General features: G+C 59.5%; 8 protein-coding genes across 8 annotated transcripts; 4 read left to right on the plus strand and 4 right to left on the minus strand.

Annotated features, from left to right (window-relative positions):
- Positions 1-111: 111 nt before the first annotated feature.
- Positions 112-1,380, minus strand: PAN0_015d5022 (uncharacterized protein; the record flags this gene model as incomplete). The annotated part of the gene is made up of 1 exon (XM_014799332.1): positions 112-1,380. A coding segment is annotated over one exon (1,269 nt), but the record flags the coding sequence as incomplete, so codon positions are not given.
- A 531-nt stretch (positions 1,381-1,911) lies between these two features.
- PAN0_015c5023 (uncharacterized protein) lies at positions 1,912-2,448 on the plus strand (the record flags this gene model as incomplete). The annotated part of the gene is made up of 1 exon (XM_014799333.1): positions 1,912-2,448. One exon carries the CDS (start codon positions 1,912-1,914, stop codon positions 2,446-2,448), a length of 537 nt encoding a protein of 178 aa, XP_014654819.1.
- A 686-nt stretch (positions 2,449-3,134) lies between these two features.
- Positions 3,135-5,609, minus strand: PAN0_015d5024 (glycoside hydrolase family 78 protein; the record flags this gene model as incomplete). Its single annotated transcript, XM_014799334.1, has 2 exons — positions 3,135-5,264; positions 5,352-5,609. The coding sequence occupies 2 exons, from the start codon at positions 5,607-5,609 to the stop codon at positions 3,135-3,137; spliced, it is 2,388 nt and encodes a 795-aa protein (XP_014654820.1).
- Positions 5,610-6,930: 1,321 nt separating this feature from the next.
- Positions 6,931-9,333, plus strand: PAN0_015c5025 (RTA1 like protein; the record flags this gene model as incomplete). Its single annotated transcript, XM_014799335.1, has 3 exons — positions 6,931-7,833; positions 8,272-8,339; positions 8,457-9,333. The coding sequence occupies 3 exons, from the start codon at positions 6,931-6,933 to the stop codon at positions 9,331-9,333; spliced, it is 1,848 nt and encodes a 615-aa protein (XP_014654821.1).
- Positions 9,334-9,859: 526 nt separating this feature from the next.
- PAN0_015c5026 (PRTase-like protein) lies at positions 9,860-10,624 on the plus strand (the record flags this gene model as incomplete). The annotated part of the gene is made up of 1 exon (XM_014799336.1): positions 9,860-10,624. The coding sequence occupies one exon, from the start codon at positions 9,860-9,862 to the stop codon at positions 10,622-10,624; it is 765 nt and encodes a 254-aa protein (XP_014654822.1).
- A 160-nt stretch (positions 10,625-10,784) lies between these two features.
- On the minus strand, positions 10,785-11,582 carry PAN0_015d5027 (uncharacterized protein; the record flags this gene model as incomplete). Its single annotated transcript, XM_014799337.1, has 1 exon — positions 10,785-11,582. The coding sequence occupies one exon, from the start codon at positions 11,580-11,582 to the stop codon at positions 10,785-10,787; it is 798 nt and encodes a 265-aa protein (XP_014654823.1).
- A 532-nt stretch (positions 11,583-12,114) lies between these two features.
- PAN0_015c5028 (uncharacterized protein) lies at positions 12,115-14,217 on the plus strand (the record flags this gene model as incomplete). Its single annotated transcript, XM_014799338.1, has 1 exon — positions 12,115-14,217. One exon carries the CDS (start codon positions 12,115-12,117, stop codon positions 14,215-14,217), a length of 2,103 nt encoding a protein of 700 aa, XP_014654824.1.
- Positions 14,218-14,361: 144 nt separating this feature from the next.
- PAN0_015d5029 (uncharacterized protein) lies at positions 14,362-16,125 on the minus strand (the record flags this gene model as incomplete). Its single annotated transcript, XM_014799339.1, has 1 exon — positions 14,362-16,125. The coding sequence occupies one exon, from the start codon at positions 16,123-16,125 to the stop codon at positions 14,362-14,364; it is 1,764 nt and encodes a 587-aa protein (XP_014654825.1).
- Between the last annotated feature and the right edge of the window lie 162 nt (positions 16,126-16,287).

A 16,287-nucleotide genomic window follows, 5' to 3' on the forward strand; every position in this document is an offset into this window, starting at 1 on the left:
TTAATGACTATTGCTATACGCATCTTGTACTATCATATTATGCATAGAAAGTGGCATGTTTGACAGTTGCCCCTACCTGGGGTTTGCCTTGTAACCCCCTAACCCCCTGACCACGCTCTCATCCAGGCAGAGGTGGTCCTCCATGCTTTGCTGACCAGCGTAGCTGCCCACATCACCGTCAAGGAAGAGATGCACAAGCAGCGCAAGCATGAATGCCCACGTGTCTGCACGCTTCTTGATGGTGGAGTCATTGAGGCTGTACGGCTGACTGACCTCGGCACTGTGGGCGTGGAACATTTGCTGGACCTGACGGCCTGCGCTGGTCAAGCTGGTCATCCAGGACAGCGTCACGCCTTTGGCCATGGCCAGCACCCAGCTGACCAAGTCACGGTGCGCGCCTGGCCAATGCTGCGGGTTGGGACCCAGCCTACCCACCGCAGCCACTTGCTTGCCTGCCCAGTAGGCGTGCCAGTTGAGCTGTTTGGCCCACAGACCCAGGTTGCCTGTGAACGTCAGGGGAAGGACGCCAGGCTTGTCCACCTTGGCGTCTTGCATGTTTTGCGCATTCTGACGCAGCATCTCCCACACCTTGACTTGGACAGCACGGTCCACGTCAGCAATAGCGGCAGCAGGAAGGATGGCCGTGGGAGGCGTGGGATCCAGCTCCTTGTTGATGACGTGCAAGTAGCGCCGGTTCTGGCCACCTTCATAGATGACCTGCATGGGGACCGGGTGGATGTACGTGGCCTTGACCTCCTCATCTCTGTGCGTGTGCATGTGGGTGTGCATGGCAGACTTGGACTTGATGGTGTACGGGCAGAGGCTGCAACGGTAGCCCTGATAGGTGACGTCCAGCTCCTTGATGATGGGCACGGGCAGAAGGCTGCTGTTGATGCGGACAGAGGCAGGATGGTCCAGGTCCAGCGTCTCCAGCACGTCCACAAGCACCTGCTTGCTGCTGGCCACCAGCGCATGGTGATGCTGCATCTTGAGGTGCGTGCTGACCTCCTTGAATGTGGGCATCAGCGGCAGCTTGAGCAGACACTGCTTGCGGGTGCAGACCAGCAGACGTGGGTGGTCCACAAGGCGCAGGCAGAAGCGCTCCAGCTGCGCAGCTGCGGTAGGATCAATGGCAGTGTCAGCGTCAAAATCACTGTCTGCATCTGCGTCTGCGTCTGCAGAAGCCTGCGCAGGGTCACCGCTGCAGAGAAAGAGGGAGGTCAGCGCTACTGGGTGCACAATGGGGCTGAGCGGAGCGGTGGTCTGGATCACGTACCTGGCAGCAGCAAAGAACTGGCTGAGTGAGACGGGGGAGCCAAGTGGCAGCTGGCTGCCTGGATGGTCACCGTCATTGCTGGACGGCTTGGAAAGGAGCGCCATGGTGGGGATGCTTTTGATTGTTGCGGCTGCAAAGTATAAGTCAGCGGATTGTAAGAGCTTGGCGGGTATGCCAATGGAGCTTGACGGTATCAGGTCAATATATAAAAAGCAGAACAGCGGTCACACAGACTGCACAAGGGCTTGATATCCAATGCAAGTGCGGTAGGAATTGCAACAGTTGCGTGCGCCAGAGAGTGGAAGTGCACGTGGTGCGTGCACGTTGGCAAGGGCAGACAATGGTGGGTGTGCGGCAACCGAGGGTGCGTGGTCTTCCGGTGGTCTGAGCATTGGGGATGCGTGGGAGCGCTGTGCAGGAACGGCTGCTGGCGTGTGTGAAAGTGCTGATAGGCATTGCTAGCCTCATTGCGCTGGGCACGGCAACTAGGACGCTACGCTGGGTAGGCCACAGATTGGTGTTGAATGGTGCAGGGCGGAAGAAATGATAGGCGTGCTGATTGTGATTGTGGGTGCTGAATGTGATGCTTGCGCGTGCCAAGTATGGACGGTGAAAAATTTTGCCTTGCTCGGCAGATGTTTCCCAGCAGCGGTCAGCGGTCAGCCGTGCCAGCAGACTGCAGCCAGACCATGGACAGTGGCCAGCGTGGCAACAGCAACACACAGCGGGGCAACGGACAGCAGGGGGGCGGGCAGCAGACAGCAGGGCAGGCGACGGACAGCAGGGCGGGCGACGGACAGCAGGGCAGCGGACACCAGGGCAGCGGACACCAGGGCAGCGGACACCAGGGCAGCCAGCAGGGCAACGGACAGCGGGCAGGCGGCGGCAACGGGCCAACCCCAGCTGGCCGGGCCGGGGCGCAAAAAGTTGGATCTGTCCGTTGGGCACTTTTCCAGTCCTCCACATCCCGTCCGCCGCCCAGCCAATTTCCTGCCAATTTTGACGCGTCCGTCGCCCCCCGTCCGCTGCCCCAGCCAAGGAAAATTTGGATCCGTCGCCGCACTGGACCGGTGTCTTTGGACCTGTCCGTTGGACCCGACGGACAGGGACGCCAACCTGATTTTGGCGGGACGGACGCGTCTGCCGCCGCCCGCGTACGCACCGCCGCCTAGGGGCTAGGCCTCAGAGCATTTGGAGGGGGGTCATATCGGCCCTTTCCAAGGGGGGACCCTTGGGCTCCTGGCCAAAATCTGAGAAAACGTAAAGTCCCCTGTACCGCCACAGCCACTTGTGCGATTGCCATGAGACTTTCAGGGTGTTGTTTGGGCATCATTACAACCATCTTTCATTATGGGACCGTGTCTGATAATTCACGTTTTTCACGTGCCGACCCGGTTGGGCCCAAACTTTGACGGCCCGCCACGACTCCGTCTATTAATCAACTTGCGTAGGGTTGATAATCAAATATACTCAGTTTGACCTTCTCTGCAACTTTGCTTATGTGACCCTAACCCGTTTTTCAAAGGGTCCACCTTGTAACCTAGACTAATCGTCTAAGTCTAAAGTTTCACCTTTCAAGGTTTCAATTTTGGGCGAATTTTGTGTTCGATTTTGGAGTCAGATTTTGATTCACATTATTTTGATTGTCGCGCTATGCGGCGTGGGGCAAGCGCTCGGGTTTAACAAAGCGAGCTTCAACAGACCCAGCCGACAGTCGACCAACACCTCCTCGAGGTCTTTAGTAACGGTCTTGATTGCAAAAGCGTCGACCGATGTCCACTATGCACAGACTCTATAGATGCAACGTGGGTCCGACGCTGTCTCCTGGACCTGGCCTCAGCAACTTGCGAGAAAGCCTTCACCTCCGCACCTGCTGAATGATTGTGGGCCCAGCGACGCTGACCGGAAACTCGTCGGCTGCAATGCTCTTGCCGTTGACGTGGAAAGCTGAGACATCCGGGCCGATTCTGAGCGGCTGTGGCAGGTAGACCTTCCCGCCCTTCGGGCCGTCCATCTCCATGCGAAGCAGCTCGTTATCGAATCTCCAGGACACATGGATTGTGCCCTTGGGCGTTGGCTGACGACCCGCTGCCGATGCGAGATCGAGTGTGATCGGCTTCACTTGCCATTCCTCGAACCCGAGAGCGGTGGGAGTGATACCGAGGAGATGCTTGTTGAGCTCGGATGTAGGTCCAGCACCCCAACCGTGGCATAAGGAGGTACCCTGACCGAGGCCGGGCGTGCCATCTGGGTTGAGCGTCTCCCATATGCAGTTTGTGTAATTGGCGTTCGAGGGGTCGACCATGGGAGCCCAAAGGCTTTTCAGCAGCTTCTTGGCAGTGCCTCCATCGCCGACTTCGAGAGCAGCACGAAGATGGTAAGAGGTTGCGTAGGGGCTGATTTTGCGGGCAAATCCATGAGCAACGGTCTCGTTGGAAAAAGCCAGGGGGCCAGCATCGAGAAGCAGCTTCTGCTCCATTGTCTGTAAGATGGCTTCGGGAGAGATGCCGTTCGATTGTGGGACGCCGGCCAAGATGGAAAATGCCTGCGCATCCTGGGCAAAGCCGTCGGCGATCTCTGATGACAAGGCGTAAGCACCGAGTGTCGAGTTCCAAAGACGGTCGTGGATGGCTTTTCGAAGTGAGTCCAAGCGAGCCTCGTACACTGTTGCGTCGACGCCAGCAGCCTTGAGAAGCGGGGTGCTCTGCTGCAAAGCGTATGCATAGAGACTGTTGAATTTGGCGCTGGCGCCGGTCTGGGGAGGATCGTAGTAGTTCCAGTCTCCAACGAGAGACGAGTCGTTGAGTGTGAAGAGTCCGTCTTGAAGCTTCGAATCCGCCCAGTCAAGCATTGACACGACAGCGGGCGCCCAGGTCGTTGCGATGGATTGGTTTCCGCTAAAGTAATGAGCCTGCGCCATGGCGCAGATCAAGTTGAAGGAATAACCGATCAGCCCAGTGGCATTGATCGGAAGGGGCGCAGGAAGGGGACGCTGCTGTATTTTGGCAGTTGGGACGAAAGGACCGCTCTCGAGCCGATAAGAGCCGAGGAGATCCAGGGAGCCGTCGACAAAGTCCGTGGCATACGTGCTAGCGAAGCTGACGCCGACAGAGACGTCCAGATCGCCATTGTAAGCGATGCGATCACGGCGGGATCCATCAACGATCGTGTTTAGGGGATTGGTGCCCATCAAGAAGTCGTCCAAAATGGTGCGGTTTGTGAGAGCCTTATCGTACACGACCTGTCCAGAGGTAAGGTCGGTGACCTTGAGGTTCTTGAATACGGCTGAATGGGCGAGAGGAGCCCCCAGACCAAAAGAGCCGAACGTGAATCTGCTCTGCGAGAACGAGGCAACGTCCTTGGTGTCGATCGTAACGGTGATGTTGGAGCCCTGGACATTGACCACAACCGGGACTGGTCCAGCCGAGAGCAAAGGCTCGAAAGACGCAGTTGCGATGGCTGAGCTTCCATCCGAAGCGACAGCTGCCAACGTGCCTTCAAACACGTTGGCATTGATGAACAGGCCAGCATTTAGCGTGTCCATGAGTACGCCAATCGTGAAAGCTCCCGTGCTTGGCTTGACTTCGACGGAAAGGTTGTAGCTGCTCAAAGCTGAGCCGTAGGCATAGTTTTGTGGTGCCACAGAGTCAACCAAGGATCCTTGTTCGGAAACGATCCAAAAGTCCGGAATGCTATCCTTGGGTATCTCGGTGAGTTGGGACGTGCGGGCGCCAGCGCTCCAGATGCGCGAGATATCGTCGTCTGAGCATTCGAAATAGCCAGGAAGGTCCTTGATGGGCGTGGTGTCTACCGTGGGCCGTGTTCCGATGCTGCTGAGGTGAAGCTCGCCCGCGGATGAGAGGTTCAACTTCTGGTAGCGGAATCCACCTTGGACAAGGCGGTTCTCGAACACTCCAGGCTTCGAGATGTTGTACCTCTTCACGCGGTACGAATCCATCGCTGCCGCCATGATGATGGGACCATCGCTCTATCGGTCCACAGAAGACAACGTCAGCGCTACGCAGCCAACGAGAAGCCGACGAAACGAGAAGAGATGTGGGGAAAATCAACGTACCATGTAAGAGTCGAGAGCGGTGTAGCCCTCTGCGTACGAAACCTCAAAGACGGATGTGTTGCCAGAGGCCGAGATGATCTCGAATGTAGGAAACCCCTCGTGATTCTCGCCAAAGTCGACTATCTGAACGTCAGGCTTGCTGCCGTCAGACTTGAGCACCACAGTGTCGGTGGAGGCATAGCGGACATTCGAGTCTGCGAGCGCCTGATGCGGCAGCAATGCAAGGGCAGCTACGGAAAGAGTGCGGGAAATCTTCATGGCGTTCTGTTCCGATTGGCGAGAGATGAGAGTTTTGGCACCACAGTGAAGCCGAGGCAATCTTTGCATCTTCTCTTATATAAGTACACCGAGTACGGTAAGGGAAGTCGATGATGCTACTTCTCTACTTCTCATGTCCCTGCACGACCGCGGCACAACGGCATAGTCGCCCTTGACGTGAGCCACTCGCAACAAGGTAGAGGAACCAACAAGTCCGTCGGAGTTGTTGACCGACTCCTGAACAAGGCGGAGAAGGCGCCGCATGCCATTCTTTCCCTGCACCTTTGCTCCCACCAGTTGCGGTGACGGATGCATGCGGTACGGCTCTGGATCCCTGACTCGGATCTCGGAAGGTCTGAAACGGCTCAAAGGTTTCTGTACAGCTATGCAAGAAGTTCGGAATTTCGAACGCCTTTTTTTAGAGCCGACCTCGGAGTGCATGAGTGCTCATGCTCATGCTCGCCGAGACACCCGACGACCGCACGTTGGACGGCATCTCCGCAGACAGCAGCACAGCACAGTTGCGGCCCAATCGAACTGATCCGATCAGAACCAGTCTGTCGGCATGCATTCATGCCCGATGGGCTGCCGAGAGCAGCTGTGCGTTCGTTTTAGCTGAACTCGATCTTCCAACCTTGCTCTGCACCTTTGTTCGAGGCGAAAGGGAGTGCCGGTCCATTCCTTTATCGAACGTGTCAAGCTCCCAGATTGGCCCCGGATTCTCACGACTGTCCAGGTTTGTAAGCCAAACAAATGGGGCAGGTGTGTCTCTCGGTGCACGACGCACAAGACACTTTGACTTCCAGTTGGATGGGTGCTGGGTCGGGCTCGAAGCTCGGTCAGTAGATTGATGGCTGCTCGTCGTGCGCCGACCTGGAGGAGCAAGGAGGGTGGAGTGGCAGACGCACATCTCCTGCGCGGGCCAGGCGCATGTCAAGAACGTTGCACGTGGCTGCGACGTTCCCGGATACAGGAAATTTGATTGTCTCCGGGTGAATCGGCTGTTCCACGCTTCTCCGACGGACTTAGATTGCACCCTATCCGTGGCGGCACTTCATCAGCTTGCGCGCTTCTCCGACGGACTTGCGATTACCCGGCGGCACATTCATGAGCTTCAGATTCGACTCGGTGGCTCAAACTCGCCAAGGTGGGTGGGAGTGACTTCGGAGGCTTTGTGTATATAACACAGAGACGGGGGAGTGCTGGCGATGGTCTCTGAAACTCGCTTCCAATCCCTTCTTCGGACCCACCCCCCTCACCCCCTGTTGCCCCCCCCCCCCTTTTCCAACCCGGATCTAGCAGCATCGTAGAGGTCGCCAAGATGAGTCAAATTGACTATGGCCAATACACCGTGTTGAAGTATCAACCCAGTGATACGGGCAACCTCATCGTGGGCATCCTCTACGTCGTGTTGTCGCTCTGGTTTTTCGTAGCAGCCTTTCTTTCTCGAGCAAAGTGGACGCTGGTCTTGCCAATCGGTGCCGCCGCTTCCGCCGTCGGATTCTTCTGCAGGATACCTTTGACAAGATACGACATGTCCTTGGGTCTCTACATCGTTCAACAGATGTTTGTTGTGATTTCGCCAGCAGCCTTCTTCGCTTTCAACTATGCCCTGTTTGGGAGATGGATCCAGACCATCGACCCTCGGTTCAGCGGCACTGGTCACTCGAGCTCGTATGCATCGACTTTGCCACGATCCGATGTCGAACTCGCCTCCAGTCTTGCAGGACACGACAGCGATAAGCACCAGTACGATCCCATGGGCGCTCAGCCATCTGGCGGTTTGATGCAGAAGTCGCGATTCTCCTTCATCCCACCTCGCCTGGTAACACGCGCCTTTGTTTGCTCGGATATCGTCACTTTTATCGTCCAGGTAGCTGCCGGCGGCATCCAGGCTACTGGCGTCCAGGATCTGGTCAACGTCGGCGACAAGCTCTTCCTGGCGGGCGTGGCGGCGCAAGGCGCCTCGTACGTCCTTTTCAGCGTGCTCATCACCTATGCGCTCGTTCAACTCGTTCGCGGCAGACAGGGCAGCTTTTCGAGCCTTCCGGCCGCCTCGAAAAAGTTTGTCATTGCGATTGCCCTGTCGAGTTTGATGATCATCATCCGCTCCGTGTATCGAATCATCGAATTTGCCCAGGGCAACGACGGCTATCTCGTCTCTCAGGAAAAGTATCTGTTTGGATTGGATGCGGCGCCATTGATCATCGCTATCAGTGTCTGGGTCGTCGTTTGGCCGCCTCGACTGTTCAAGGCGCTACTGTGATGCCGTGCCAGCTCCTGTAAATACAATGTGCCGCTCGTCAATTCAGTCACCACACGTACGCTCCCGCATTCAAAATCAGTTCATCCGCTTTCGTGCTAGGAGAGAATCGGGATGCGGTATCCTCGCATATTTCGTCGCTGAGCAGTGACCGTGGCCGTTCGCTGAGCCTGCCAGATCTTCATCTTTGGGCCTAGGTCGGCACATGCGTGTCCGTGGGGATGAGCCGTCCGCCGCGTTGGAGCCTGGTCGATGTGCAGACGCCGCCGCCAAGTTGGACATTTTGAGGTCGAGGGACGCGTCGATCTGAGCCGAACTTGCGCCAAAAGCCCAACCACAAGATTCGCGACTTTTCCGGGGCTGTCACGCTCCACTTTTGCCTTGACTGCTCTGGACGAGATTTCTGCACACCACCACCACAAGATCGCCAGCGTGGACGACAGCTTGATCGGAGACGCTGATCGAAGGTATGGCTCGGCTTGCTCTGGCACGGTGACTGGACCGCAAGCGTGGGACTGCAGCCGATGACAACGCATGCGCAAGATGGACGTGGACGATGATTGTGACTCTCTGTTCGGGTCTAGTGGCTCTGATCGCGGGGACGCTGATGCTGGTCAATGCGGTGGGGTGGACGAGCAGCCGCAAGTCGCAAGTCGACAAACTCCGCCGATCGCTGGTCTCTTCTTCTTTCCGGCGCTACTTTCGCGCGAGGTGCACGACCGGGTTCTAGCGCAGGTGTCGGATTGCGGGTACTTTAGCCTCGACGCTGACGAGGACGAACGCGGTTCTGACGATACGGAAACGACTGGGCTCGGCGATGGCAAGGACGCGTACGATCGATCGCCGCGGAATCAGGCGATGCTGTTCGCAAGGTTGCTGCCATGCAACGCTGTTGGTCAAGCGGATGCGGACAACAAGGCTGGTACTGGTTACGACAGTGCAGAAGCGGATGACCCAGCCGCGGACGCACAAGCCTGCTCTGGCCTGCCGAGGTGGGCTGTTGAGCTGATCCAGCATCTGCGGCAAACGCTCATGGCTGTGGCCGACGACCAGCTCCCACTCGATGTCAAGCAGCTCGTGTTTCCAACGAGTGGGATGTTGTCGCGGCAGCTCATTCTCAACCTGTATCGAGGCGGCGAAGGACTGGCGTCGCACGTGGATCTGGTGAATCGGTTCGCCGACGGCATTCTGCTGTGCTCGTTTGGGCCGAGCGGGTGTGGCACGGTGATGGAGTTGACGCACGCGTCTGGGAAAGTGCATCAGCTGTTCCTTCCTTCAGGGTCGGTGCTTCTGCTGTCGCGCGAGGCTCGGTACGAGTGGAAGCACGGCATCCCGGCGCGCAGCATCGACCTTGTGCGCTCGGCCGACGATCCTGGCCACGTCGAAGCGATCGCTCGGTCGATCCGGCTGAGCATCACGATTCGCTCGATGCTTCCGGGCGCCGACATCGTGGGAGAATGAAACAATATATCCTTGAAGCAGCAACGCTGTCGCATACCTCTGCATGCATCCGAGCCTATAAGCTGGAGTTGCCCGTGTTGGAGAGAGAGTTGGTTCAGCGGTCGGTTGTCCGGCTCGGCGTCTTGCGGTGGGCCCGGTCAACAACCTAACAATCATGACGCAATTCCAAGGCGGGCTCTCGGAAGAGGCCGAGGCAAGGCAAGGCGGCCATCTGCGAGGGGAGTTAATTCTCGTGGCTCGGAGAACTGCATCTGAGCTGTGCATATGTGTGCGACACGGCTGCAGCCGTCGAAAAATTTTCCTTACGCTCGGCAGGCTGGCTGGGCTGAGCGCAGTGGCACGGTTCGTTTTTTTTTCGTCTTCCGGACATCCGCTCAAGCGCCTGGTGGAGAAGGACTCTAAAAAAAAAAGTTGGTTTGCGCCAACGCCAACGCAAGCCGACGCCATCATCCTTTCTTCCGCCCTTACCGCTTACCGCTTCATCTCATCATTCCCATCCGTGTCATCTTGCAACACACACATCAAAATGTCGCACGAGCAGCTTCCGGATGACCACTTCCGTCCCACGTACGAGGAGATCCACGTGCAGATCGGCGAGGCGGCTCGCAGGATCAAGGGCGAGTTTGACCCGGATCTCATGGTGGCCATCGGCGGCGGTGGCTTCTACCCTGCACGTGTGCTGCGTACGTTCCTGAAGAAGCCTTCTGCGCTGGACCCGAGCAAGATGCGCAACATCCCCATCCAGGCGATCGGCCTGAGCCTGTACGAGGAGGTGTCGGGTACGTCCGAGGGGCAGATCGGCAACGAGGTGGTGCGCACGCAGTGGCTCGACGCCAAGACCGTCACGGGCCACAAGGGCCCCGGCAAGATCGAGGAGGGCAAGGATGCGGGCGGACTGCTGGGCAAGAACGTGCTGATCGTCGACGAGGTGGACGACTCGCGCACGACGCTGCAGTACGCCTACTCGGAGCTGCTCAAGGACGTCAAGAACGCCATCGCGAACCTGTCGGCCGAGGAGCGTGCGAACCTGGCGCCTACGCGCTTCGCCATCTTTGTGGTGCACAACAAGGAGAAGGCGGGCGGCAAGCGCGGCACGCTTCCGATCCTACCCAAGCAGCTGGCCAAGGGCGAGGACAAGATCGTGGAGGGCGTGAGCGAGGGCGTGCGCTACTACTCGACGCAGGACATTGGCGACGTGTGGATCTGCTACCCGTGGGAGGAGGAGGACATTGTGGAGCACAACCGTCTGGCCGCACTTGCCAAGAAGCTCGGTGTGAACCAGCCCAACTGAAAACGCCGAAACCCGTCCTGTTGCCCTTGTATATCATCCAGTCTCGTGTGATTTCACGGAACCACTGTATATTGTATAGTCCGCTTCGTGCGTGTGGTCAGTGGTGCAAAAGGTATATTGGCTGCTTTGATGCGCAGCCGGTGATGGCAGTGGAGAGCGGCTAGGGGGCGGCTGGCGATGAGAGCGCTTTGCGGCCGTCTTTGAGCAGCGCTCTGCATTCGGCGGCCACTTCGCGTACGCCGCTGACGCCGGCATCGGTCCATGCAGCAAGCACGGGTTCCATTGTACCCCACAGATGCTCTGCCTGCGCCAGGCCGGCTCTTCTCGCCTCCACATCTGGTTGCAGGGGAGCTGGTGCGGCGCCGGTGGTGTCTGCGCCGGCATGACGGCACTCGATGAGATCTGCAAGGTTGGTCGGGAGAGTGACAATGGGCTCGAGATCGAGATCGCGAAGCGCTTGCACCTCGTCTTTGGTCGGGTCTGTAGATGGCTGCGGTGGCTTTGGACGAAGCGAGTCGAGATGCGACGAGAGGTTGGACATGGATTCGAAGCACGACTTGAGCGAGTCGAGCGACGGATCGAGCGACTCTGATCTGAGCTTCATGTTGCGTATTGTGTCGCTTGCTGCGACGAGTTCGTGGTGGTGGTTGTAGACCAGGCTCTGGCGCTCGCCGTCGAGCTCGCGGATCTGGACGATGAGTTCGGATTCCTTGCCAAGCAGCACGCTGAGGCTGTTGGAACGCAGCAGCGAGATGAGATCGACGTCCGGACCGGCGCCCTTCCTCTTGAGATCGCCCGCGGTAGAGTCGAGCGATGGAGAGCTCGAGGCCGATGGAGCATCCGACGAAAGACCATAGTAGTCACGAAGCAAGTTGGCCGCGCGTCGCTTGTCGTTGCGCATGCGCGGTGTGGAGGCACTTGCCTCGGCACCAGAGCCGGAAGCTGCAGTCGTGGCCATGGCGGGTTCAATAGCAGCCGAGTGACCGAGGTGATGGTGTTGGGATGGAGAGGAGGAGAGGTGTTGGCGCGTGCCCGAGCGCGACGTTTCGAGTGTTGGGCTCAGTCGGATTTTGGGCGTAAGTAGTAACAGCCAGGGTCTAACATTGCTAAAATTCGATTTCGCTGACTTTCTTGGCACAGCCGGTGGAGGCGGGCGAGCCGACAACGCTTGCGGTGTGCTGCGCCGTGCTGAGCCCTCACTGATGAGTGCAGCGGATGTGCCGCTCGCACTGGCCGACTGCCGACCGCCGAGCCAAGGCGATGTGGGAGTGTGTCATGCCAAGCAATCCTCGCTCTTCCCCACCTTCATTCCGCTCCACCATCCCCTCCTCGCCACTTTCTCCACTTCATCTGCTCAGCCGCGCTCATCCCCGCACAGCGCTCGACGACGCACCTTCCCGGTCTACGTCCTCGTAATCGCTGAAACCACTCGGGACATCGCGACACCGCCCTCGGACGCTCGAAACAGTCCGTCGACATCATAGCCCAGCATGGTACGCACGCCGTCCATCGGCTCGGGCGACAAGGACAAGGAAAAGGCAAACGCGACCCTGTCCTCCGCATTCGCTTCCATGATGGCCGTCGGCGCTCCTCATCACAGCACGCGCAACCCTTTTGCCATCGGTCAGCTCAAGATCGCAGACTCCTCCGACTCGCATCGCAGTCGCAGCGACCGTTCCGCTGCATCTTCCCATCACGACGACGAGCGCTCTGGGAAAAAGTCCAGACGTCTCAGTGCATTTGGACGATCCGGTCGCAGCATCTCGCCCTTCCGCTTCAGCTCAAGAAGGCGTTCCTCCTCCGCCAACCGCCTCAAGATCAATCCGGACGACGACACCGGCTCAGAGAGCGGTCCGCGCAGCGAAAGGGACCACGACAGCGACAACGACTCGGTCATAAGCTCCTCCTCCGGCATCACTCCCAGAAACAGCGCATTCTACAATCCATACGACGACGACGACCCCGACGCCGCAGCCCCCCACTCCCACCGCAGACCTCATCCCGCGTCTCCCAACGCACCCACAGTCCCATTACCAAAATCCTCCTCTTCCACCAGCCTCGCCTCGTCCAACCACGACGATCCGCACGGCGCCGAGGCGGATGTCGAGTCCGACGACGACGCCGCCTCAGACACCTCCGACCTCGATAACAAGCTCACCTCGGCAGACGCGCAAGACGGCGACGATGAAGACGACGAGGACGACGACGAGATGGACTCGATCGTGCTCGACAACACGCTCTACAATGCAGGCTGCCTCACCAAGCACGAGCACTGGAACGGCGAGAGCAAATCCGAAGACGGTCACCACCACTTTGAAACCTACGAGGACGAAGACCTGGAGCGCGATGACGAGCACATCACCGCTCCCAACGTCGTGCTCAGCGAAGACCAAGTGTCCACTTTCCTCCTGCGACGCGGCTCCAAGATGCTCTCGCTCGCCACCTCCCGCCCGCGCTTCGAGCGCAACCGATGCACCATCACCATCAGCCACGGCGACGCCGATGCTGCCGCCAAGGCGAGCAAGCGTCCCAAGCGCTACGTCGTCGCCAGCGACGGTTCCGAGGAATCCTCCTACGCCGTCGAATGGACCATCGGCACCGTGCTGCGCGACGGCGACGAGATGCTCGTCGTCTCGGTCATGGAGACCGACACCAAGCTCGACGCGCTCGACCCCAAGCACGAAGAGGTCTCGGCGCGCATGGAGCACCAGCGCATCCGCCAGGCCATGGCATCGGTGCTCGCCAAGCAAGCCACCCACCTCCTGGAGCGCACCCGTCTCGAGGTCAGGATCTCGTGCCAGGCCATCCACGCCAAGAATCCGCGCCACATGCTCCTCGACCTAATCGACTTTTACGAGCCCACCATGGTCGTCGTCGGCTCGCGCGGTCTGGGCTCCTTGCGCGGCATCCTGCTTGGCTCCACCTCGCACTACCTCGTGCAAAAGTCTTCAGCGCCCGTCATGGTGGCGCGAAAGAGGCTCAAGCTTCCGGCGCTGCCGCGGGGCAAGGGCGATGTGGTCGAGTCGGTGCGCGCGCGACACATGCGTCTCGACCAGGCCTCCATCGAAAAGGTCTCCAACGCAGGCGAGGACGACAAGAACGACACCGCCGCCGACGCCGACGACGCAGCTGCCAGCGAAGACGTCTCTCCCGACAATGAATCGCCCGACGCGAAAGGCGCCGAGCAGGCCTCGACCGATGCACAGACGGGCGACTCGGCGCCGGCCAGGGCGAGCACGCCTCCTCGGCGCACGAGTGGATCCGACGACGGCAGCTCGTCGGTGCACAAGGCTGGAGTCGAAGGCAGCCCCAAGCTGCAGCGCAAGGCGTCCAAGGCGGAACCCACGATCATCTCCAACACCTCGCTCGAGAGGGAGGCCGAGACGCGCAAGCAGATCCAGCAGCGCAAGGAGGAAGCGGCCAAGCTGCACGAGGGCGACAAGAAGCGCCACGTCTTTGCGCACTCGTCCGACCACCTCAAGACTTCCAAGAGTGCCAGCCGTCCGGGCAGCGAAGACGACACTGATCCCACCGACGACGAGCCCAAGTCGGCGCAGCTGCACCCAGGCGCAGCTGCGCGTGCGGCGAATTAGAGTCGCTCATCATGCTGAGGATCATACACGCAGGCTGGACCTCGTTTTCGAAGGGAGAGGGCAATTTCAAGGGTACACATGCGTCTGAAAAGACGCGCAAGGTCAAGACGCGCTGCGGGCTGTGGATCCGACTGAAACGAAACGCTAACGAGAGGGGCAAGTGCCAAGAGGCAAAGCGGCGCCGGCACAGTTGCACGGCTTGCACGCTTCTTGGTGGTGGGAACAGAAGGCGAGGTCGTTGGTGAGGCTCTTCCAGGTGGATTTGAGGAAGCCGACGTAGTCGTCGACGCCGAGCGCCTCGAGGTTGATGTTGGTGGCGTGCCTGACGTGCTTGACCGTCTGGGCGGCCTCGAGCGAGAAGCGCTTGGCCGCCTTGTTGAGGCCGTGCGAGGTGGTCTTGGCTGCCTCGATCGACTGAGCGCCGAGCTGCACCAGGGCGGGGCCGACCACGGTGCGCTGGTAGTCGGCAGACTTGCGTGCCGTCTCCATGGTTTGCTGCTGCATAAAGGCGAGGGCCGGGCGAAGCTGGTCTCGGTTGTACTGTGCGGTCCATTCTGCAGTGTGGTGAGCGGTGCGGACGGTGTGCTTTTGCAAGTTGGCCAGCGCGGGGAGGAGGTGCTGTTTGTGATAGCGATGGGCGCGTCTGGCTGCTTTGGAAGCTTGATCGGCGGTGCGATGCGCAGGGCCGACGGCGTGCTTTTGCAAGGCCGGGACGACGATCTCTTGGTGGAATCGACGGGCTTGTCGAGCGGCGTGCGCAGCGTGTTGGCTGGCTTCGACGATGGAAGGCCTGAGTACGACGTGGTAGTAGCTGTCGAGTTGATCGAGCCAGTAGTCCCACGAAGTTGTGGTGGCGTCGCCGATGGAAGAGGCATCCGAGAGAAGCGGGAAGACGGGTCGATCCACGGGAACGCAAGGCACACGCGCCGCTAGCGGGTTCCTGTGACGTCGTGCCCTCTGCCTTGTGATGATGCAAGGTCCATTCGGCAACGCTTTGACGTTCGAGCCCGTGTGCACCTGTGGAGCGAGGGTCAAAGCTTTCGGGGTGATCGCGGATGGCTGGAGCGCAGTCGACTCGCGCTTCGACCTGGAGCGCTGTTCGCTGACAGGTGCGATGGATGCGGGCGCCGAGGTTGAGGGCAGGGCGACGAATGATTTGACAAGCGAGTGCGGAGGCTGAGAGGGAGCGAGCGAGCTGGAATGGGCCTGTGCGGCTGGGGTCACGAATTTGGCCATGGACTGGGGCTGTGTGGCGATGATTTGAACGTCGGATGTACGCCAGCCACGCAGAAGCGAGTTTGGATGGAAAGGGACGCCGAGGAGAACGGCAGCCAGCAGCATGAGGAGGCAGGTGGTTTTGGGAGAGGCCAGAGCGACTCGCCTGAGATCAAGGAGAGATGCGCGCGTGCTTTTGGACTCGCCAAAGAAGGGATCCTGAGAGCTCTGAGCGCGGTCAGGAGTCGCTTGGAGGCTCGTGGCTTCGAAGGCTTGGCGGATCTGCTGCTCTTTGGACGGCGGGGTGGGCTTGTAATGTTCAGGCTCGAGGGACTCGGGCTCGAAGGGTTCGGGCTTGAAGGCTTCGGGCTGTGCGGGAGGAGGCAGGCTGAAGGGCTCGGGCTGTGTGGGAGAGGCGATGGTGCAGATCGAGCTAGAGTCCATGTTGGCCTCGCTAAAGATGGCGGCGGGGTCAGGGAAGTGGAAGCGAGACTCGTGGAGCGCTGGACTGGGCGGGGCACTTTGGTCGTCCGAGACGACGCTGGGAGCGATGGAGTGGGTTGAGGAGGGTGGCTGCGGACGCGCATCGTCGTCAAAGTCGACGAGCTCGAAATCGGACGAGGCATCCTCGGACTCGATCATCGAGATCACTGAGATGCTGTCCGAGAGGTCGGTGTCGTTCACGGACGACATTGTTGTAGCGGCTGGCTGCGGGGCTGAGAAATGGGTGAGGATGGATGAGGGGGAGGAGGGGGAGGAGGGGGAGGAGGAGGAAGGGAGTGGGCGCTATCGGCGCCCAAAGGGCTCAGTTGCTGCTGCTGCTGCTGCTGCTGCTGCGCCGATACGGTAGCCACG

The sequence above is a fragment of the Moesziomyces antarcticus genome, assembly GCF_000747765.1.
Source record: "Moesziomyces antarcticus DNA, scaffold: scaffold_v10015, strain JCM 10317, whole genome shotgun sequence".
NCBI lineage: Eukaryota > Fungi > Basidiomycota > Ustilaginomycetes > Ustilaginales > Ustilaginaceae > Moesziomyces > Moesziomyces antarcticus.